General features: G+C 47.5%; 3 protein-coding genes across 10 annotated transcripts in view; all 3 read left to right on the top strand.

Moving 5' to 3' along the window:
• Positions 1-23,136, top strand: part of LOC141724582 (putative pre-mRNA-splicing factor ATP-dependent RNA helicase DEAH5) — a 31,319-nt gene that overhangs the window by 3,727 nt on the left and 4,456 nt on the right. For 2 of the 8 annotated variants that reach the window (XR_012576732.1, XM_074526783.1), the window contains one exon: positions 11,038-11,566. The exons of 5 other annotated variants lie outside the window; for them this stretch is intronic. The gene's annotated coding sequence lies outside the window, so the exon portion shown is untranslated. Of the gene's footprint in view, positions 1-10,303; positions 10,833-11,037; positions 11,567-23,136 lie in introns of those variants that run through there. One more of the 8 variants, XR_012576737.1, reaches the window with a different exon arrangement.
• LOC141660442 (uncharacterized) lies at positions 13,924-16,973 on the top strand. The gene has a single exon (XM_074467424.1). It carries the CDS (start codon positions 13,924-13,926, stop codon positions 16,873-16,875), a length of 2,952 nt encoding a protein of 983 aa, XP_074323525.1. The 3' UTR covers positions 16,876-16,973.
• On the top strand, positions 17,266-19,372 carry LOC141660443 (uncharacterized). Its single transcript, XM_074467425.1, has 2 exons — positions 17,266-17,740; positions 19,224-19,372. The coding sequence occupies exons 1-2, from the start codon at positions 17,266-17,268 to the stop codon at positions 19,370-19,372; spliced, it is 624 nt and encodes a 207-aa protein (XP_074323526.1).

The following is a 23,136-nucleotide window of genomic DNA, read 5'->3' on the forward strand; positions in this document are numbered from 1 at the left end:
AAGACTTGGTCCTAAGCAGGAGTCGAACAGCGACCCAGGGCCCGTGAAGCAAGCTCGGGAGCCGAAGCAGGAGCCGGACTGGACTCCTCTCAACATGACCCGGGAGGAAATCTTGAAAGATGTCAAAGAGAAGCCTTTCTATTATCCTCCGAAACCGATGCAAACTCCTCCGGAGAGCAGGCCCTACAATAGGCAGTGTGATTATCACGAGACCCATGGCCACAAGACAGAGAATTGCTTATCACTCAAGTACTTCATTGAGGACCAAGTGAAAAAGGGGAATATGAACAAGTACTTAGTTCGGGATAACAGCAGAGGGGAAGCGCAGAAGAAAGGAAAGAATGTAGTCAATGTGGTCCTAGGCGGATCCTACTCCCCACCCCGGAACCCGGACTTCGGCGAAGAAGTACTTTCAAATCACTCCCAGACCTGGTGATATCCTTCTGCAGCAAGGACTATGAAGGAGTCAACCCTCATCACAATGCAGCTTTGGTTGTCACTCTAGATATTTTCGATAATGAAGTAAGAAGAATGCTCATAGACAATGGCTCTTCAGTAAATATCCTCTTCAAGCACACAGTGGATCAAATGCAGTTAGGGAACGTCCGCTCAAATGAATGTCGAGAAGACCCACTCTATGGCTTCGGCCACAACTTAGTCCCGATCCAAGGAACTTTGTATCTGCCAGTCATCTTTGGATCTGCTCCTAACCAAGTGACTCATGTCATCAAGTTTTATGTGATCAACGCTCCTTCCTCATACAACGGAATCATTGGCATATCAGCTCTAACCATGATGCAAGCAATAACTTCAATCTCCCATCTCAAGATTAAGTTCCCAACCCCGACGGGAGTCGGGGAGATTAAAGGAGATTACGGAGTTGCTGAAACATGCTATAACCAGGGGTTAGTTATGGCAGAAACCCATCAAGATAACAAGAGGAAGGCTACGGTCCTTCGCAAGCAACAAAGCATGAAGAAGCACCGACCCCGGACAAGGGAAGAAGCAAGAAAAACAAGTCCAGAAGAACTGGAAAGCAACCAAGTCATGGTAGTGGACAAGACAAATCGAGTCCTAGACCAACCTTGTCCTACCATGCAAGCAACCGAAGAACCTGAAAAAGCAAACAACTATCTAAAGAAGAACTCTGAAGCCCGGATTCATCAAATGATTTCAAACAAAGAACAAGCAAAAATTGAAGCAGCAGTCGAAACAGAAGAAGTCGAAGTAGATGAAAGCAATTCAAGCAAAAAAGTGAGGATTGGGTCATGACTCAAGGAGTCCTTCAAGGAGAGATTAGTATCCCTGCTCCGGGGGTATAAAGATGTTTTTGCCTGGAGTCCAAGGGACATGCCAGGACTACATGAGTCCATAGCAATGCACAGCTTGGATGTCAACCCCAACAGGAAACCAGTAAAATAGAAGAGAAGAAACTTTGCTCCGGTGAGGCAAAGAGCAATTGATGAAGAAGTAGAAAAACTACTCAAGGCAGGAATCATCAAAGAAATCAAGTATCCGGAGTCGCTAGCTAATGTGGTCATGGTTAAGAAGTCCAACGGCAAATGGAGAATGTGTGTGGACTACACTGACCTAAATGATGCATGCCCGAAGGACCCGTATCCTCTTCCAAACATTGATCAACTGATAGATGCCACCTCAGGACATGTAATGCTAAGTTTCATGAATGCCTTCTCCGGATACAACCAGATAAAGATGAACCCGAAGGACATCCCTAAGACAGCATTCATAACTCACAGAGCAGTCTACGCTTATGTGATGCTACCCTTCGGCCTCACCAGTGCTGGATCCACTTACCAAAGAACTATGAACAAGATATTCAAGTCCCAGATTGGGAGAAATTTAGAGTGCTATGTCGATGACATGATTTCCAAATCAACAACTATACCAGGGCACGTGGAAGATCTGAAGGAATGCTTTGAAAATCTAAGAAAGAACCAACTCAAGCTAAACCCGGAGAAATGCACCTTCGGAGTAGGAGCAGGCAAGTTCCTAGGATTCATGATCAGCAACAGAGGCATAGAAGCCAATCCGGAGAAAATAAAAGCAATCCAGGAGATGAAAGCTCCCAGGACCCAAAAAGATGTGCAGAAGCTAGCAGGATCACTAGCTGCACTCAGGAGATTTGTCTCAAAACTAGCAGAGAGGTGCCTACCCTTCTTTGATTTACTCAAAGGAGCAACCAACAAGAAAGAGGTAAACTGGAATCCGGAGTGCCAGAAAGCATTCGAGGAAATCAAAAACTACCTCTCTCAGCCACCAGTCCTAACTAAAGCTAAGCCAGAAGAGCCTCTCTACTTATACTTGTCAGCGGGAGCACAAGCCGTAGGAGCTGCCCTAATCAAGGAAGAGAATGGAATACAGCAACCAGTCTACTATGTAAGCCAGGTCTTAAAAGATGCAGAAATAAGATACCCAAGATTGGAGAAGTTTGCCTTCACTTTGGTTACAACCTCAAGGAAACTCAGGCACTACTTCCAAGGGAGGGAAATCAGGAAAGTGACAAATCAACCACTAAGGAAAATAATCCACAAGCCAGATATCTCGGGAAGACTTGTTAATTGGGCTGTGGAATTGAGCCAGTTCAATCTAAGCTTCATTCCCAGGACTGCAATCAAAGCTCAAGCTCTTGCAGATTTCATAATCGAATGTAACTTCCCGGAAGAAGACCAACAAACAATGGATACGGATCAGGAGCCAAAAAAGGAAATTAGCCCGGGAGCCTGGACCTTAAAGGTAGATGGTTCTTCAACAACCGAGAGGTGAGGAGACGGACTCATACTCAAGAGTCCAGAAGGATTCAAGATTCAGACAGCTATATCCTTCAACTTCCCAGCAACAAACAATCAAGCGGAATATGAGGCGTTGATCGCAGGACTAAAGCTCTCCCGGACTCTAAGGGTCCAGGACTTGAAAATCTACAGCGACTCCCAGATAGTGGTCAAGCAAACAAATGGAGAATACATAGCAAAAGACCCTACTCTGGCGAAATACCAGGCACTGGTTCAGAGGTACTTAGCCTCAATCCCAAGACACCAATTCATTCAGATATGCCGAGAAGAAAATGAAGAAGCGGATATCCTATCCAAATTAGTCCAGAATTCATCAGATCTGGACTGCTCAGTCTACTTCAAAGAACTCCACAAACCATCCATTGAATCCGGAGAGGTCTTGGAAATAGAAAGCACTCAAAATTGGATGACTCCCTTCATAAACTACTTGGACAAAGGGGAGCTCCCAGAAGATAAAGGAAAAGCTCAAAGATTGAAAGCAAAAGTAGCCAAGTTCTTCCTCGAAGAAGGAGTACTCTACCGCAGGACCTTCTCATCTCCTATCCTGAAGTGCATTGGCCCAGAAGAAGCAAAGTACTGCTTGGCAGAAGTGCATGAAGGAATATGTGGAGACCACATGTCTGCAAAAGCCCTAGCTCATAAGATCATAAGACAAGGCTACTACTGGCCAACAATCCATCAGGATGCAATACAATACGTCAAGAAGTGCAAGGAGTGCCAGATCTTCAGCAATGTGTCCCGGATAAGCCCAGTCCTACCATCCTCAGTCCTATCACCTATCCCCTTCGCTGTTTGGGGTATTGATATCATGGGACCCTTCCCTCGAGCAAAAGGAGACCTCAGGTACCTACTAGTCTCTATTGACTACATGACAAAATGGGTTGAAGCAAAAGCAATGAAGACAATCAATCAACAAGACTGCACAAAGTTTATGGACAACATTTTATTGAGGTTCGGGATACCACGAGTCCTAGTCTCAGACAATGGACCTCAATTCATTGGATCAGAGTTCGAGTCCTACCTCCAGGAGCGCAGGATCAAGCACAAAAAATCATCAGTGGCATATCCCCAAGAAAATGGCCAAGTAGAAGTAACGAATAGAATCCTGCTCCGAGGTATCGAGAAAAGACTCAAAGAAAGCAAAAGTAAGTGGCCAGAAGAACTACCAAGCGTACTTTGGTCCTACAGGACAAGCCCAAGGACAAGCACATGAGAAACTCCATTCAAACTAGCCTATGGAACAGAAGCAATGCTGCCTATTGAAGTGGGCTCTCCTTCACACAGAGCAATAAACTTTGAAGAAGAAGCAAACGAAGAAGGACTCAAAACAAACATGGAACTAATTGATGAGGTCCGGGACCAAGCTGTACAAAGGATGGAAAAATACAAGGAGAAAACAAGAGACCACTTCAGTAAGAAGTCAAGAGTCAAAAACTTCCAAGTTGGAGACTTAGTCCTTTGAGACACTGAAACATCAGATCCCACAAACACCGGAAAGTTAATGCCCAAATGGGAAGGACCATACAAGGTCAAAGAAGTTCTCAGGCCAGGAACCTACAAGCTCTTGAACATGGATGACTCAGAAGTCCCAAACACTTGGCATGGACTAAGGCTAAGAAAATTCTACCAGTAGTAAAGCAAACAAACTTGTAGCCAATATGGCAAGCAACCAAAATGTTTCTCCTTCTATATTGTATGAATGATCAATGAAAAGCTTTCTTTTTAACTTGCATATTTTTCAAAAACAGCCACTAGTCCGGACAAGCTATTAGTCAGGACTAGAGCAACCAACTCTTACTTAGAATTAATTTTCTAACTGAAAGCAACCACTAGTCCGGACAAGAAGATTAGTCAGGACTAGAGCAACCACCTTTTACTTAGAAATAATTTTCTAACTAAAAGCAGCCACTAGTCCGGACAACCTATTAGTCAGAACTAGAGCAACCAACTTTTACTTAGAATTAATTTTCTAACTAAAAGCAGCCACTAGTCCGGACAAGCTATTAGTCTGGACCAGAGCAACCAACTTTTACTTGGAATTAATTTTCTAACTAAAAGCAGCCACTAGTCCGGACAAGCTATTAGTCAGGACTAGAGCAACCAATTTTTACTTAGAATTAATTTTCTAACTAAAAGAAACCACTAGTCCAGACAAGAAAATTAGTCAGGACTGACCAACAAATCTTACTTAAAAAATATATTAAGGCAAAAACAAACTACAGAAACAGAGTAAAATAGCATCAAGGAAAGCATTCATTACAAATTCACCGGACTCAACCAAGTCCGGAGCAATGTACGAATATTACATAGATCAAACGTATCAAAAAGTCTTTAACAAATAGAAAGTCAAGCGTCCGGAGCACTGGGAGGAATGAAACTGGGACAGGGGCCGTCAAATGGCTCTGGTTCCCCCAATCCGAGCTCAATGTCTTCCTTGGCCTTGATAAACTCGGAGACGAAGCTATCCCAATCGGCCTCCGGATTAGTCTTGATGTGTCGCTCAGCAACCAGCCAGCAGCGAGCTATCTCCGGAGCACCAGCATTGGCAAGGGCCCTATCGTACTCCTCAGATCTTTTAAACTCATCTATAACCTCAGCCTCTGGATGAACAACAGACATTTGCCTCCGGAGCTCTGCCAATTCGGATTTTAAATCAGAAACCTCCCTCTCCGTGTTATCAGCCCGGATAGTCACTTCGTTCAGATTCTTGTTCAACCCGGACAAAGAGTTATCCTTCTCAATGATTTGGTCCCGGAGCCGATTAATCTCAGCATCCTTATCAACAACAGCGCTCCGGAAACCTTTAATCTCATTATAAGCAAGAGAGGCGGATCCGGCCATATATCCACCAAGCTACAAAAGACAGATAAACTTAGAAGAATATTCTAAGTCAAAATAACACAATAAACAAGAAGCAAGAACAGAAAGAAAATACCTGACCCCAGAGCCGGGAACACTCCTTCATTGTGGCATCGAATCCGGACTCATTCATCTTACTCCACTGAGTTTGAGTCGGAATCCCAGCCATGAAGCGAGCCACCTTTTCCTCCAGCGCCGGACCATCTTCATCCGGACTATCAACATCAACTGCTTTCCCTTTGCCAGCCCCGGACCCAGAGCCAGCTTCATAGTTTTCAGCCCTAGGAGGTTTCGACCCAAGAGTCCGGAGCCTCTTCCTCCTCCGCCCAGAATCAGCACCCGGAGCCTCCCCAATAGGACCTAAATCCTCAAGATTGTCAAACTCATTACCCATATCCAACTCAACATTACGCTCCGGAGTGGATTGGTTCACAGGAACTTCAGGCCCCGGATTGGGGACGGCATTACTCTGTGATCCCTCCTCAGCCGAGGCGTTCGATCCGGAGCCAGCAACAACATTCTTCTTTGGCAACTTGAAAGCCTTGCCCAGACCTTTCAGAGCATCACTGTACGCTGAAGACGACATGTCCGGATTGTAATGAGGCAAACCTGCAAAGAAAAAAACCAAAAACACAAGTCAAAACTAGTACAGAATCAAGGCAAATAAAGAAATACAAGAAACATATAGAGGGTCCGGACAAAAAGAGAAACTACTTACACCCTATTCTATGCATAGTCCTATACATCATAAACGTATCCCGGGTCATTTGAAAACCCAAGCATTCACAAAATGCAAAAATCATCCGGAGCGCATCTCCCCGGAGAACATCCCTTCGGAAACTAGTCCAGACTCCTTCAGCAGCTATGTAGGGAAGATAAAATAAATCCAAGCCCCTCAGCATGATAAGCTCTCCATTCCAATGCTTCAGAGAAGACTGCTGAATCACTGGCCTATAAGAACCCCCATAACCGCACTCAGCAGCCCGGAACCGAAGCTCATAAAGAGGGGTCTGACCGGACCGGACCAAATGAAATAAGTGATGCCATAGTTTAAAAGTGGGCTGAACTTTAAACTTATTACTGGTGGCAATAAACCAAGTCATCCATTTTATTCTATTGGGCGTAATCTGCATCGGAGAAACCTTATATACATATTTGCACAAGTGCTTGAGAAACAAGTGCCAGTGCGGGTTCCACCCGGACCGGAGATGCTCCAGCCATACCGGAACAAACCCATCAGACGGCCTATGATAAATCCTTTCGTCCGGAGTCGGCCACCTCCACTCAATCCGTCGATCTAGTTGAAAGGCAGCCCGGACTGAAGAATCCTGCGCCTCATGGTCCAAGGCGGCGTATTCCTCCTTCAACTCATAGGGCTCCTTAGCCACTATGCTCCCAGCAAATTCTATCCAACTCTTCCTGATTGTAAGGCCCCGGAGCCGCGTTCTGCTGCCTAGCGTATCCGGACCTAATGCTCCTATAGTAAAAGCTATCCTCAATTTCCTCACTCTTAGTCACGAAATACCCGAGGTTCTCAACCCATAGCCTCTCCGGACTATACGGTACCTTCCTGGAGGAGATCTTAGCAACCGAAAGCTTCGTTATGGCCTCGGAGTCCGAAGTAGAAGCTTTCTTACCCATTTCAACCCGCTCAGAATCACCAGAATACTCAGAATCCGAACTAGATGGCCCCGGATAGCAAGTTATGTAGGCCTTGGCAAGAGCTTTAGTCCGGACCATAAACCTAAAAGAAGTGACAAAGGTTAATCTAAAACCCTACAGTTTATTTATTTTCAATGCTAGATGGTCCGGACTACCCTATTATCAATTTTATTACAAGTCAAACGTAGACAGTCCGGAGACCCAATCCAAAAGAAAACAAAACTCCAAAACTCAACAGGAGCTCCGGACTGCGAGAACCCTGAAGTTATCCAAGTCCGGACCCTAATAGAAAACCCTAATTCCAGAAACACTATCAAACACAAAAATATAGACAAAAACACACATATATACACATACATACAAAAACATCCAACAAAAACCAATCACAATAGCACAAAGAAAGAATTCAATACACCAGCAAAATAAAAGAATGGAACAAAAAGCAGAAAAGCAGGGGGAAAAGCTTACAAAGTAGAGATAACGGAGTTACTGGGGACGACCAAGAAGCAACCACTGGCCAAGCTACAGTGACAGGCGGCGACGGCAAGAACGGCAAAGCAAAACTCCAGAGAAAGAAAGAGAAATAGAAAAATTGAAGAAACAATAAAAACAAAACAAAGAGCACAACACCTCCTTTTATAGGGGGTGAAAAACTAAACAGCCACACCACGTGGCACGATCCTAGCCGCCCATCACGAGCGGTCATTATTGGAGAGTCATTATTACAGCACGTCTTTCGAAAAAGACAACTGTAACAATTCAAATAATTGGGGGGAAATTCCCCAAAACCGTTTCAACTTCCAGGTCCGGACTATGCAACTCAATTTAATCCGGACTGGGGGACAAGAAAAGCTCAACTCCTGCTAATGACAACCACCTTAGTCCTGATTCGCCGAACTCAACGAACTCCGGACTGGGGGGCAAGAAAAGCTCAACTCCTGCTAAGGACAACAACCTTAGTCCTGATTCGCCGAACTCAACGAACTCCGGACTGGGGGCAGAAAAGCTCAACTCCTGCTAATGACAACCACCTTAGTCCTGATTCGCCGAACTCAGCGAACTCCGGACTGGGGGGCAAGAAAAGCTCAACTCCTGCTAATGACAACCACCTTAGTCCTGATTCGCCGAACTCAACGAACTCCGGACTGGGGGCAAGAAAATCTCAACTCCTGCTAAGGACAACCGCCTTAGTCCTGATTCGCCGAACTCAACGAACTCCGGACTGGGGGCAGAAAAGCTCAACTCCTGCTAATGACAACCACCTTAGTCCTGATTCGCCGAACTCAACGAACTCCGGACTGGGGGGAAAGAAAAGCTCAACTCCTGCTAAGGACAACCACCTTAGTCCTGATTTGCCGAACTCAACGAACTCCGGACTGGGGGGCAAGAAAAGCTCAACTCCTGCTAATGACAACCACCTTAGTCCTGATTCGCCGAACTCAACGAAGTCCGGACTGGGGGGCAAGAAAATCTCAACTCCTGCTAAGGATAACCACCATAGTCCTGATTCACCGAACTCAACGAACTCCGGACTGGGGGGCAGAAAAGCTCAACTCCTGCTAATGACAACCACCTTAGTCCTGATTCGCCGAACTCAACGAACTCCGGACTGGGGGGCAAGAAAAGCTCAACTCCTGCTAAGGACAACCACCTTAGTCTTGATTCGCCGAACTCAACGAACTCCGGACTGGGGGCAGAAAAGCTCAACTCCTGCTAATGACAACCACCTTAGTCCTGATTCGCCGAACTCAACGAACTCCGGACTGGGGGCCAAGAAAAGCTGAACTCCTGCTAAGGACAACCACCTTAGTCCTGATTCACCGAACTCAATGAACTCCGGACTGGGGGCAGAAAAGCTCAACTCCTTCAAACAAAACAATAAGAAACTCATGTTCTAAAACAAACAAAAATAACACTCCCCCATCCAGAAAATCTGCATAAGGGAGTGGGGGGCACATGATAGTACATATGGCTCCTGTTAGGCCTACTCCTAAGCTCCTAACTCCATACAGCTCCTGGGAGGCCTACTCCTAAGCTCCTAACTTCATACAGCTCCTGGGAGGCCTACTCCTAAGCTCCTAACTCCATACAGCTCCTGGGATGCCTACTCCTAGGCTCATAACTCCACGCAGCTCCTGGAGGGAGTAGTCCCGCACACCACCACTCCTGACCAGCTCGGTCCCGCAAGCAGAGCCTTGATAAACCCCGACACGTGAGACGTTGGCCCAAGCACGTGACGGGAACAACTGTCACACATCAATCATGGGAATAATCAGGGCACGTGTCAGAGGATCCTCAGAACATTCCTCGACCAGTCCCACGCCGACACGTGTAAAGTATCCACTCCAGCCAGGTGCCCTCCGCTCCCAGAACCAATGGCTACGATTCAAAGGTACCAACCCCAAAACCCTACCCTTGAGCTATAAGTAGCCCAAGAAGGTGAGGTTTTGGGGTTAATCATTCTCACACACTCATACACACATACAGCCATCCTGCATTCATATCCATCTTCATCTTCCCAAAAAGCTAGTTCTTACTCTCACGCCGGAGGCGCTGCGGGACTCCAACCCCCCTTCCGGTGTTGTTTTGTAGGAACCCAACCACAACTACACCTCTACAGCGGAGAAGGATCCAGGACGCCGTCGAAGGAGCAGCCCGCCACCAGGAGTTATCACCACCTACGTTATATAATTTTAGATAATCTTTTTATTGTCATCCTTTAAAAACTTGTCCTGTACTGGTGCTGAAGTGAAGTTAAACAAATATAGTTATATAATAATCTACATTGCAAAGATGATTTATTCATCTTTTACTAGTTTTATAATTTCTTTGTTAAATAACCTGCTCATTTAAAACCTTAAGGTGTTAGAGGATGGCTTTACCAGGATCCTATACTATACTTTGACAAAAAGTTTCTGTTGCATTTTTGCCTTTAATTTTTATATCTTTTGATTTCATTTTTTTTTGTACAGAGCATGCTTGCATCTATGGTCTTTACTTCTCTGTAAGAAATCGGTTTTATGTCAATACAACACTCTTCTTGTCCTAAAATACTCCTGTAGTCCTATATATTTTGCACATCTTCAGCTTTAGTCAATTAGAATTAATGCGAACAATGCGTTGATGTTTTGTATTTGGACAAGACCGTTGAGCCCAAATTGTGTATATCTGTACTCTCCTCACTCTTTATAAATCTTGGTGGGTGGTGGGTGTAACTATATTTTATGAAAATTAGGAATCCCATTCTCGTGGGCTCCCTTAATTAAGGCATATAAATGATACTTTACTGTGGTCCTTTAGCTTCATATGTTATGCAGTGCCTGTAAATTTTCTTTAGGAACATATGCTGTTTTTTTAGTTTAATATACATAGTTCTGCCCAGTCTTTTTGTCCCTTTGTCAGTCTTCTCTTAGACATTGCACACTGTTCAAGTAAAATGGCGACTTTACTGTAATTTAAAAGTTTGCCCTTCCAGATGAGCAGGCTTTTGACTTCCCATAAGTAAATATTGCATCTGTAGCATCTTTTCATGCCAAGTCTATGAAAACTTTGCTCAAGGGTTGTATGGTTTTATCTCATACATGATGTAGAAATATTTGCTAAATTACCACTCGAGTTTATAATTAGAAGCAATTTTGTTTATGTGCAGTTATATTTTGGTATGTTAAGCCAATTGATTACACTTGCTGATGCTGTATTTGTGCAGGTACCAATTGGATGTTTTGAGTGCTGGAAACAATTTCACCAAGATAAGAAAGGCCATAACAGCGCCATGCAGCCAAAAAGGTTCCACAAGAAGCTTACCGTACACTTGTGGAGAACCAACCAGTGTATATTCATCCTAGCAGTGCTCTGTTTCAGAGACAACCCGACTGGGTTATCTACCATGAGCTGGTAATGACAACGAAGGATTATATGCGTGAGGTAACTGTTGTTGACCCGAAGTGGCTTGTGGAACTGGCACCAAGGTTCTTTAAAGTGGAAGATCTGACCAAAATGAGTAAGCGCAAGCGTCAAGAACGTATTGAACCGCTTTACGACAGATATCATGAGCCTAACTCTTGGCGCTTAAGTAAAGGCGTGCTTAGTCTGTGCTCTTCACTATGATTGTAGGCTGGTAATAGCACTTCATGAGTATGATTTATGTTGTAAATGTAACTTTTAATCTGAAGAGTTGAATTTGAACCGACTAATCCTTGAGTGAAGTAATGGAGGGTTGGTATTACTGTTAGAAATCATACAACTGCAGCAACATCAACACAGAAATATATTGAAGAAGAAGAACACTGTTGTTATGCCCGCTTTCGGCCATGGGCCCTAAACAGGTCCCTGTGGGTGCACTAAATATCTGAACTCTTGTGTGTGAGCTAGAACCATGGATTTATATGACTTGGGCCAGCACATGCGGGCTGGGCTCGTAACATGCGAGCTGGGTTCACATGCGGGCTGAGCTCCTGACATGAGAGCTGGGCTCACATGCGAGCTGGGCTCAAGTGAGGACATGCGAGCTGGGCTCACACATGTAAGGTGAGCTCACATTTGTCATTTGGGCTCTCATATGCGAGCTGAGCTCGGTTGTGCCCACGCGAGGTGGGCTCAGGTGCCTTCATGCGAGGTGGGCTTAGCTGCCCACACGCGGGCTGAGCTCATGAGCCCATATCTTATAGAAACAGAGGTAACATTATATTTATTATTTGAAGGCGGTGCGGGCCGAGGTGACCAGGCCGGGCCGCATCGAAAGACTTTGTGTGCAACATGGAAAGTGACTCATAGATGACTGAGTTGCTCGTAGATTTCGGGGTCGACACGGGTTGTTCCTACAATCACGGGAAGGATTGCGGAGATGCCGCGAGATTGTAGGAAGCGTGTGGAGCCGATCGAGATTTACGTGACTAATTGGCTGAAGGCCTGACTTTATCGTGGGCTTGGGCTGCACGGGCTGAAGAGTCCTAACCCTAGCCTACGTGACTTGTTCCCCAAGAACTACGTGAGGCTTGATCTCTATAAATAGGGTACGTAGGCACTTGTATGGGACATGAGTCGACACTTGATAGAGAATAACAAACCCTATTCTTTCTTAAGGAGTCCACATACAAGCTCAGCCACCACCAAACAACCTTCCTCCGCCCTCAAACACTGCCCTTGATCTTTGTTCCGCCCATTAACCTCCACAACATTATTATACGAAATTCTCCCTATAATATTTGGCGCTAGAAGGAGGGGCCTCGTTCATCTTAGAGAGAAAGATGACCAAAGAAAGCAAGCAAGCGACGACACCAGGGAGCGGAGGCAAGAAGGACCCTACTTTCGAACACACGCCCCCAGAGAATCAGGCGCCACCTCCACCAATTGCAACCGTGGACGGGCAGGCTGTGATGACGTATCTCGAAGGGCTGGCCGATCAGATGAATCAGATCAACGCCCGAATGTCAAAGGTAGAAAGAAGCTCGGTCTGGAACGCCAAGCGTAAGGCGCGCCGCCTCAAGGTCTCACAGCGTAGCTGGAAGGGCAAAGGCCCTCAGAAGAAGCTGATCCACGATTTTGATGACGTGGCAACCGAGACCAAACAGAAGAAAGAAACATCACGCGAAAAGGAAGATATACCCCGAGGCCATGATGAGCGGGGCAGCCAGATCTCTACGAGATCGGGGCCGAAGCCAGCTTCATCTGAGGCAAGGTCAACTAGCGTGCTAGACCGAGTGGGTAGAAAATTAAGCGAACATGACCTCAGGCTCAAATTGGAGAATTGTAAGAAGGAGAGAGAAGAGAAAGAGCCCGTGGATAAAAGAGGCTCGAAAAGGGAACGGGCAACGACCCCTTCGGAAAGACGTCAACACACCTCACCCAGGAGGGAGGAGCGACATAGACGCAGATACAATCGTGAAGAGGAGTCGCAGGACCGAGCTGGAGGAGGGGGACGCCGCGAACGACCTCAGGGCTCACATCATTCGAGTAATGCGGGAGGTGACAGAGAAGGAGAAGTTGTTAGAGTAAGGGACCTGAGAAGGATCTTAGATGAGATGGAGCAAGAGAAGAGAGGGCCCCCTGCTTCGGCTGCCCCCTCTCCGTTTACGGCTGCTATCCGATCATCCCCCCTACCTCGGGTGTTTAGGCACAACCCCGACCTTCTATTCAACGGCGAAGCCGACCCGGCGGATACCTTATTCAATTTAACACTGAGATGGAAGTCTATCAGGTGCCGGAGATGACCCGTTGCAGACTCTTCGCGGCATCACTCAGAGGTAGTGCCCAACAATGGTTCTCCAAGTTGGGACCGACTAGCATAAGAACGTGGAGGCAATTGGAGGACTTGTTCGTCAGACAATTTCAGTCGACCCTCCACTATTCGCCTCCTGTGGCCACGTTAGCCAACATCAAGCAAAGGGAGGGGGAGCCCTTGGCAGAATACTTTCGTCGGTTCAACGCCGAGGTCCCCAAGGTGAAAGGAGCCAGTGAGGAGACCATCAAAAATTTCTTGATAGCAGGGCTGAAAGAAGGATCGAAATTTTGGAAGAGCCTCCAAGCGAGTGAGCCGAGGACCTTGGCCGAGTTCTATGAGCAAGCCGAACCCTTCAAGAGGGTAGAGAAATCGATGAGAGAGCTGAAAATCAGCGAAAGCTATCGAGACAAGAGGGACCGATCCTCAAGCCCTGACGAAAGGAGGAAGACATATCGGCGTAGTTCGAGCCCGAAAAAGTCTGCCCGTGGCAAAGAGACCACTAAAGATTTGGGAAGGCCTTATACAAGCAAATGGCAGACACACACCCCTCTGGTAGCCTCTATCGACCACATATATGCTACATATGTGGGGAATGGGGTATTCAGGAAGGCAACTCCTCTCACAGACTACAATAAAAGAGACACTTCGAAGTATTGTGCATACCATGAGGCCACCGGACACGATACAACTGATTGTAGACAACTAAAGGATGAGATCGAGACTTTGATTAGACAAGGGAAGCTTACGGAGTGGGTTGTCAAGGAGGTTCGAAGACACAGGACGGATTATCATACCGTCCCTCCTCCACCCCCAGAAGACAAAGAAAGGGTCCCTCGGGCTGGTAGTATTCATATTATTCTAGGCGGGTCTCACATTGGTGGAGACAGCCGGAAGGCGATGGACAGATATGCCCGGAAAGCAAAGGACAAGCCGCTCACCAACGTCAATCATCTAAGCCAAAGGCCCCCGGAGCTCTTTGAAAGGGAGGTCGATGATATCGTGTTTAAAGAGAATGATGCAAAATGGGTGCATTACCCTCATACCGATGCCCTAGTCATAAAAATGAAGATTGGGACGGTGAATGTTCACCGAGCAATGGTGGACACCGGGAGCTCGGCTGATGTTTTGACTTATGATGCCTACAAAAAACTGGGATTATTGGATAGAGAATTAACCTCAACAGGTGGGCACCTGTACGGGTTCACGGGAGACTCGATCGGAGTGAAAGGGACAATTCGGCTCCCGGTGACCATAGGAGAGGAGCCTCATGTGGCCACCCAGATCGCTATGTTTACAGTCGTAGACCAGCCTTGTGCCTACAATGTTATAGTGGGCAGACCCCTTATGAGGGCAATGAGGATGGTGACCTCGATCCATCATATGACGATAAAATTCCCAACCCCCACGGGGGTAGGCATCTTGAAGAGCTGTCAATACGAATCCAGGGTCTGCTACAACCAGGCACTCAAAGCGGCCGAGTCAAGAAATGCCTCAAGGGAGATAGCTGAAGTAGGTGAGTGCGACATCCCCATGGAAGAGGCAGAGGGTAGGAAAAGAATACGTCCTGAGGGCCACGAGACTTGTAATTTGATTTCAATTGAGGAGTTGCCCGAGAACTACTTCGAGCACATGGGAATTCATGTGGAACCACGCCCAGGGGCCTTACTAATGGAAGCATCTCAGCCCATCATGTTGATACAAGAGGGGATTATAGAGGAAGCAAGTGATGAAGAAGAGAGCCCAGAACAAATCACTGCAATACTTAGGAGAGGGAAGTGGGCACACAAAGAAACAACAATCACTATGGACTCACCCGACGGAATCACTCGAACTGTAACTGCGACCTCTGAACGCTTGATAAACCCGACCCAAGCTCACCAAACCGAGCTCAAGGATGCGGAAGGTTTGGCAATCACGGAAATGGAAAAAACTAGCGAGGCTCGAGCAGATCTAGACCCGAGAATGCCCTCAATGGTCGAGAGGGACGGGGCCGCAGAGGACACAATCCCGATCTTGGTAGACCCAAATGATCCCTCCAAGGTACTCAGAATAGGCTCTAACCTAAGTCCTGACTTGAGAGAGGATCTAGCCCGCTTCCTAAGGGAGAATTTGGATGTCTTTGCATGGTCACACTCCGATATGATAGGGATTGACCCAAATGTCATGTGCCACCGGCTCAACTTGGACTCGAAAAAGAAGGGGGTTAGGCAAAAGAGACGGCCGATTAGTGGAGAGAGGGCAGAGGCCCTCAGAGAAGAAGTGGATAGATTAATGGAGGCAGGACTTGTGAGAGAAGCCTTCTACCCCGTGTGGCTGGCCAACCCTGTGCTTGTCAAGAAGCCCAATGGCAAGTGGAGGACATGTGTAGACTTCACCGACCTGAACAAAGCTTGCCCGAAGGACAGCTTTCCTCTACCCCGAATCGACCAGCTGGTTGATTCCACGGCTGGGCATGCGCTGCTTAGTTTTATGGATGCTTATTCGGGATATAACCAAATCCCCATGTATGGGCCAGATCAGGAGCACACCTCCTTTATTACTGATCGGGGCCTTTACTGTTACATCGGGATGCCCTTCGGGCTCCTTAATGCGGGGGCAACCTATCAGAGGCTGGTGAATAAGATGTTCAAACATCAATTGGGGAAGACTATGGAGGCCTATGTAGACGACATGCTGGTGAAATCGAAAGAAGCGAGGGATCATGTCCGCCACCTGGCAGAAATGTTCCAGATCCTAAGGGAGTACAGAATGAAACTCAACCCCCAGAAATGCGTGTTTGGGGTTAAATCGGGGAAGTTTTTGGGATTTATTGTCAACCATAGAGGCATTGAGGCCAACCCAGCCAAGATACAAGCCCTACTCGAGATGAGATCCCCTCGACGGGTGAAGGATGTTCAAAGCTTAACGGAACGAGTGGCTGCCTTAAACCGCTTCGTCTCAAAATCCTCCGATAAATACCAAGAGTTCTTCAAAGCAATCAAAGGAGTGGGGAGGAACTTTAAGTGGACCGAAGAATGTGAGGAAGCCTTTCAGAACATAAAGAAGCATCTCAGTAGCCCTCCCATGTTGTCCAACCCAAAAGCAGGAGAAACTTTGATCCTATACTTGGCCGTCTCCGACTTTGCAATAAGTGCAGTATTAGTCCAAGAGGAGGATGGTGTCCAGCTCCCGGTATATTATGTGAGTAAAAGGCTAGCCGATGCCGAGACTCGATACACAAGCCTCGAAAAGCTAGCGTATGCTCTGATTCTGGCCTCCCGAAAACTCAGGCCCTATTTTCAGGCACATAAGATAGAAGTGCGAACCTCCTACCCCCTCAGATAAGTGATGCATAGACCAGAATCTTCTGGTCAAATGTTGAAGTGGACGGTTGAGCTCGGCCAATTCGAGGTGGATTATAAGCCAAGGACTGCGATCAAAGGCCAAGCCCTGGCCGATTTTGTGCTAGAATTTCCCCCACATCAAGAAAAGGAGTCGGGAGCCCTTGTTGTTATACCTAGCACAGAAGAAGTTGGACTGGAGAGATAAAATAGTGCCCCATGGTGGAGCTTATATGTGAATGGTGCCTCTAACGGTGATGGAGCAGGAGCTGGAATCGAGCTAATCAGCCCAGAGGCTCACAAAATCAGACATACGACCCATCTGGCCTTTCACGCAACCAACAATGATGCTGAGTATGAGGCCCTGATCAACGGTCTCAAGCTAGCTTTGGAAATGAAGGTCGAGAATTTGAATGTGTTTAGTGACTCCATGATTGTGGTCTATCAGATAAATGGGGGGTATCAAGCTAAGGGGCCGAGAACAGAGCTTTACCTGAAGTGCGCACAGAGGATAATCACAAGATTCAACGAGGTGAGGCTGGAACTAATCCCGCGTGGGCAGAATGAAGGCGCGGACGAGCTAGCTAAGCTCGGCTCACGCCGCGAGAGCACTTTGCTAGGGACCGTGCCCCTTGATATACAGAGACAACCTAGTGTGCCCGAGCACGAGGTGGGCAGCCTCAATAATGAGCTCGGCCCCACGTGGATGACATCTATTCTAGCATACATAAGAGAAGGTTCACTTCCGGACGAAAAGAACGAGGCAAGGAGAATAAAATATAAAGCAGCCCGCTATGTGATATACGACGAGATTCTATACAGAAGAGGGTTCAGTGTTCCTCTTCTCAAATGCATACATGGGGAGGAATGTAACTACATCCTAAGGGAAGTACACGAGGGTATTTGTGGCAATCACTCGGGGGGTAGCTCTCTAGCTCAGAAAATCCTCCGTCAAGGCTACTACTGGCCAACGCTGAAAAAAGACGCCTTTGAATTCTCCCGAGCTTGTGATAAGTGTCAGCGATATGCCAATTATTACAACAACCCCGTGGCCTCTCTCACATCCCTCATGAGCCCCTGGCCCTTCTCCATGTGGGGAATTGATCTGATTGGGGAACTCCCGAAGGCCAGGGGAGGCGTCAAGTATGCGGTAGTTGCGGTAGACTATTTCACTAAGTGGGCAGAGGCCGAGCCCCTAGCCACTATCACAGCGAGAAAGCTCAGGGAGTTTGTATACAGGGCTATTGTATGTCGCTATGGCATCCCTTACAAGCTGATATCTGACAATGGGAAACAATTTGATAGCAAGGAGATGCGAGAGTTTTGTGAGCAGCTGGGGATTCAGAAGAGCTTTAGCGCAGTCTGCCACCCCCAGAGTAACGGGCAGACAGAGACTGTTAATAAAATCATTAAGCATACCTTAAAGGCAAAGCTTGAAGAGAAGAAAGGAGCATGGCCAGAAGAACTCGCCCAGGTCCTATGGTCTTACAACACTACACCCCGAACCACAACTGGAGAGACCCCTTTCTCTCTGGTGTATGGGTGTGAAGCTATGGTGCCCGTTGAAGTGGGAGCAGGATCTTTTCGAAGGGACAACTATGACTCAGAGGCAAACGAGGTCAATCATCGGCTCTATTTGGATATGATCGAAGAAACTCGAGAAGAGGCTCAGATCAGGATTGCGGCATATCAGCAGAGGACAGCTAGGCATTACAACAGTAAGGTTCGAGCCCGAACTTTCAAGGTGGGAGATTTAGTTCTGCGCCGGGTCATGCCAAATACCAAGGTGGTGAGTCACGGAGTCTTGGGAACAAATTGGGAAGGCCCTTACAAGATAAAATCGGTGCTCTGGGAGGGAATCTACCACCTCAATGATATGCAAGACAAGTTGATCCCAAGAGCCTGGAACGCGGAACACCTTCGCAAGTATTATCAGTAATATTATTCTTTTTAGACTTAGTATTATCTTCAAATATTCCTAAGTCTGGGGGGGGGTAGTGCCATATAGGTGCCTCCCTGAGACCACAAGCATGTATTCCTTTCACTTCCCATTATCTATGAATAAACGATTGATCTCTATTTGTGCACTTGATATTTTAACTTCTGTTAATAGATTAAATACCCAGCAGGGGACCCCATCCTTGGGAACCCATGCGAGGACAGAACAGTTGTTTTATTAACATGTTAAATCAAGCTGGGCCCCGACCCGCTTGATGCCAAGAACATGAAACGAGCCGGGCCACAGCCCGCTTAGATAAGTACGAACACATAGTAGATAAAAGATGTGGATAGAGATATAGGCCCGCGATGCGAGCTCATACCCTGGCCCTCAAAACCATAAATGCGACCCAGGGGGCCCAGCCCTCCATCAAACATACTCAAAGTCGCATGATGCGAGGAGAAGACACATGCGAGCTCCTAGTGCGAGCACACCTACAACACCTGCGAGTCGATGCGGGCTTGTTCCACTTGGCATTCTCTTTCAATGGTTGTTTGATTGAACAAATGACACGAGCTGAATAAATTGGGCTCGCAGTGAAGGGGTAACGCTCGCCATAAGCGGCCAGAGTTATGATTACTTTTTGGTCAGTAGAAGCATGGTAAAAAACAAAAAAAAATAGCTAGCACCGTAAAGACATACGCGGGCACAAAAAACTTAGACATTTTATACAAACAAAAGTTAAATAAGTTATGCCCCGAGGCAGAATATTTCAAATACAAGCGCGAGGCGAGAGGGGTGCCCGCTTACCCAGTCAAAAGTCTAGTTCTAATCAAAATTACATTAAGGGTTATCAGCCTTTGCTCCCTCACGATTTTCACCAGCGACCTGGGCCTTCTCGGCCGCGAGCCGAGCCTCCTCAGCAATTTGGGCATCCCTCTCCATCTCCAGCTTCAACTTGTCAGCATGCCTCGCTGTGCTCGCACCCAGAGCCGCCCAATCGAAGTCAGGAACCTTCTTCATAAAGACTTTCATGAAATTCCTGGCCCCCAGGTTCCTAGCATCAGCGAGGGCGGCCTCACGGCCCTCGGTCAGGGCAGAGACTGATCCCTCCAGCTCGAGCACCCTCTCGTCGAGGGCATCCTTCTCCTTCTTACATGCTTCAGCAGCCAGGTCATGAGCCTCCTTCTGCTCCCTTAGGGCCTTGTCGTGAGCAGCGTTCAGGTTAACTATCTTCTGATTATAGTTGTTCACCAGCGTAACTTTCTCTTGCCCGTGTTCAGCGACCTTACTCTGAAGGGACTTGACTTTAGCCTCGAGCTTTGTGTTGGTCTGGCTGAGGGCTCGCATCTCTCGAGCCTTAGATAACTGACGATAGTATACTTCGGCCGCGGCTCGGGAGAGTGCATCCTGGTTAACCTCGAGAGTAGAAGAAGACCAATCCTTTAAATCCTGCTCGCTGATGTGACCTTGGGCGAGCCGGCCGAATGTGGTCGCAACCATATTGGCAGAAGAAGAAGAGGGAAGAGGAGCATCAGAGGGAGCAGCTTTCTTTGGCTCAGGCTCGCCAGTTTTTCCTTCTTTACCTCTATGCCTCTTTAGTCGAGGAGAGGGCCCTGAATCCTTGAGATGCTCGGAGAGAGTAGTCATGCGGGCTGGAGGATTGGCCTGAGAGCGAGCCCTTGTGCTCGCAGCTGCGGGCTGAACTGGGCCCGAGGCCGCAGCCTGCTCAGCCTCTTCCATGAAGGGGATAGGGGAGATGGCCATTTCTGAAAAAGAAAACAACAAAGCAATAGATTAGTCACAGCAAGATGCAAAGGAAAGAAGTAATGCGAGCAGGTGAAAAATACGGAGAATTAAAGTGCGATGTGAAATGAGATGCATGCAGAAAAAGTGAGCACACGAGCTCGCGCATGCAAGCAGCCAGGCCCGGACGTGCGGGCCCGATATTCTTACCCTTTCTGGATCTCTTCCTAGATTTCTTCTGAGGAGTCAGCCTCACTCCTTCCTTCAAAAACCCACATGCGACCAGATTGGAGGTCATTATGAGTTTTCGGATGTCCCGGTCCGCCTTAGGAAGGTTTAGAAGACTGTCCGCATTTATCTTTTCCTGTCCCACAAGGACAGTGCAAGGCGGGGTGGCTGGAGATAAAAGAAATTCTTGTTAAAAGGAAAGAGCTATGGTAGAAGAGACGAGAGCGGGCAGGAGAAAACTTACATGGATTATAATAAAAATGAGTCTGGACTCGAGGCACCTCGTGGATATAGAAGTAAGGGCTTTTCCACTTCCCTGAGTTGCTCGGCCCGTTGTGGATGAGGTTCTTCTTGTTGAAGCACGGCCAGACAGAGAAGTAGAAATACCCAAAGTCGTTAGGAGAATGCTTCAAATGGAGGAAGTAACCCAGCTGCCTCGCGGTTAGAGAAGGGTACCCACATTTGTGGTACATGATGTACAATGCGAGGGCGGCCCGGTATCCGTTTGGATTGATCTGAAGGGGTGCGAGCTGGAAGTACTCGCAAACATCTTTGATGAAGGGATGAAGAGGAGAGGAGATTCCCAGCCTTAATAGGAAGGTGGACAAGACCATGTGAGGCACCCTGCCTCCATTCTCCGAGTGATTGAATCTATAGCATCTCATATGAGGTAGGGGCAAGACAATATGGCCCTCGAGCTGAAACTGCTCAATGTGCTCGGCCAGATGTTTCTGAGTCAGCGAGGTAGGCAGGTCGCGGCAAGCGAGCACCTTAACCTCCTCGTTTGCAGTTGAGCTCTCCTCCCCATCAGGAATGATCTGCCTTTTGAAAACAATCTCACCCTCGAGCTCGGGCTGGGCAGGAGGCACATAAGGCTCAGGAGAGGCCGCGGGGGCATAATTATAGTTACAAATCTTGTACTGACTTGTAACATCTGCCACCTCCTCGCTCTGAGGAGAGTCATAGGACCAATACGAGCCGTCCTCTTCACCCTCGAGTCCCAGGATGGGATATTCAGCAGCTACAGGCTCTTTTCCTTTCTTCCTGGTGTCATAGTATGCACTCCCCAGGTCGCTGTCAGTTGATTCTGAGTCAAGGTGAATGGGGTCGAGGTGGTTAGCTGCTGCTTGCCTCAGACGGGCTGCCCTCTCTTCAGCCATTTCTCTTAAAATCTCCTCGGCTCGGTCTTTATCCAAGGGAGCAGGCTCGCGGTTTAGCAGCTCTTCTACCCCAAGGGAGGCTGGAATATGAGAGAGGTCCACGGGCCTATTTCTCCAATTATATATATTCTTCTCCCTGGTAAAATCCTCAGGGTTCGGGTCGAGGTGAATATCAAGCGAGCCGGATCCAGCTGCTCGCATCGAGTTCTCAACTCTGGCAATGTTCAAAGCCCCTTGAGAGGTGATAGCTGAGCCGGGAGAGATAGGTTGGCTAAGACGACCAGAAAGAGAGGTCAGCTCACGTTGGAAGTCCTTGGAGCCTCGCTGCTCAGGAGGGTATTGGTTTAACGGAGATGGAGTAGCTGAAGAGCAAGCCGGGCTAGCAGAGGTGCGAGCCGGGCTCGAGAAAGAGCGAGATGATCCATAGGAGCGGGCTGAAGACGCACTCGACATCTGTAAAAGATGGTGAAAATTAGTGTGTGGCCCTAAAAAGAAAACAAAAAAAAACAAGTATGGGATCGCACCTAGGTGTCCTCACATCTCACACGGGATCGCACCTAAGTATCTAAACGAGCAAAAGGACTCGCATCGCGCGTTGTGGTTGTGTGTGAACTCGCATCGAACAGGTGGTGTGTGCTCGCATGGTGTGCGTGAATAAAGCATGAATAAAAAACGGGCTCGAATCGAAGAGTACCTGTGGGAGAGGTGTATGAAGATCCTGATGAATCTGGTCCCGGAGAATATCGTCGCCGGTAGACGGTTCTTGTTGAAATGATAATCTTCGCCGTGGTAGATCCTTGAGCAAATTGAGCAGCAATTCAGGAAGTGTTCTTGGAAATGTGAGAAATGAATTGAAATCTCACATATTTATAGGAGATAGGAGAGAGAAAGGAGGAGGCGACGCGTGTCGTCATCTCATAAGATGACACGAATCCCCACGCCAGCTGTCCAACGGCTGTCAAAATGAATGCAAAGATGAAAGGCATGCGAGGCGAGACACGCGAGGCGGCTTGGTGCGGCCTGGTGGGCTCACACTTGCGAGGCCATAAAAAGATTAGAAAATACCTAGCCTCAAGATGCGACCAGGAATTTTGGGGGGTAGTTGTTATGCCCGCTTTCGGCCATGGGCCCTAAACAGGTCCCTGTGGGTGCACTAAATAGCTGGACTCTTGTGTGTGGGCTAGAACCATGG

The sequence above is a fragment of the Apium graveolens genome, chromosome 5, assembly GCF_009905375.1.
Source record: "Apium graveolens cultivar Ventura chromosome 5, ASM990537v1, whole genome shotgun sequence".
NCBI lineage: Eukaryota > Viridiplantae > Streptophyta > Magnoliopsida > Apiales > Apiaceae > Apium > Apium graveolens.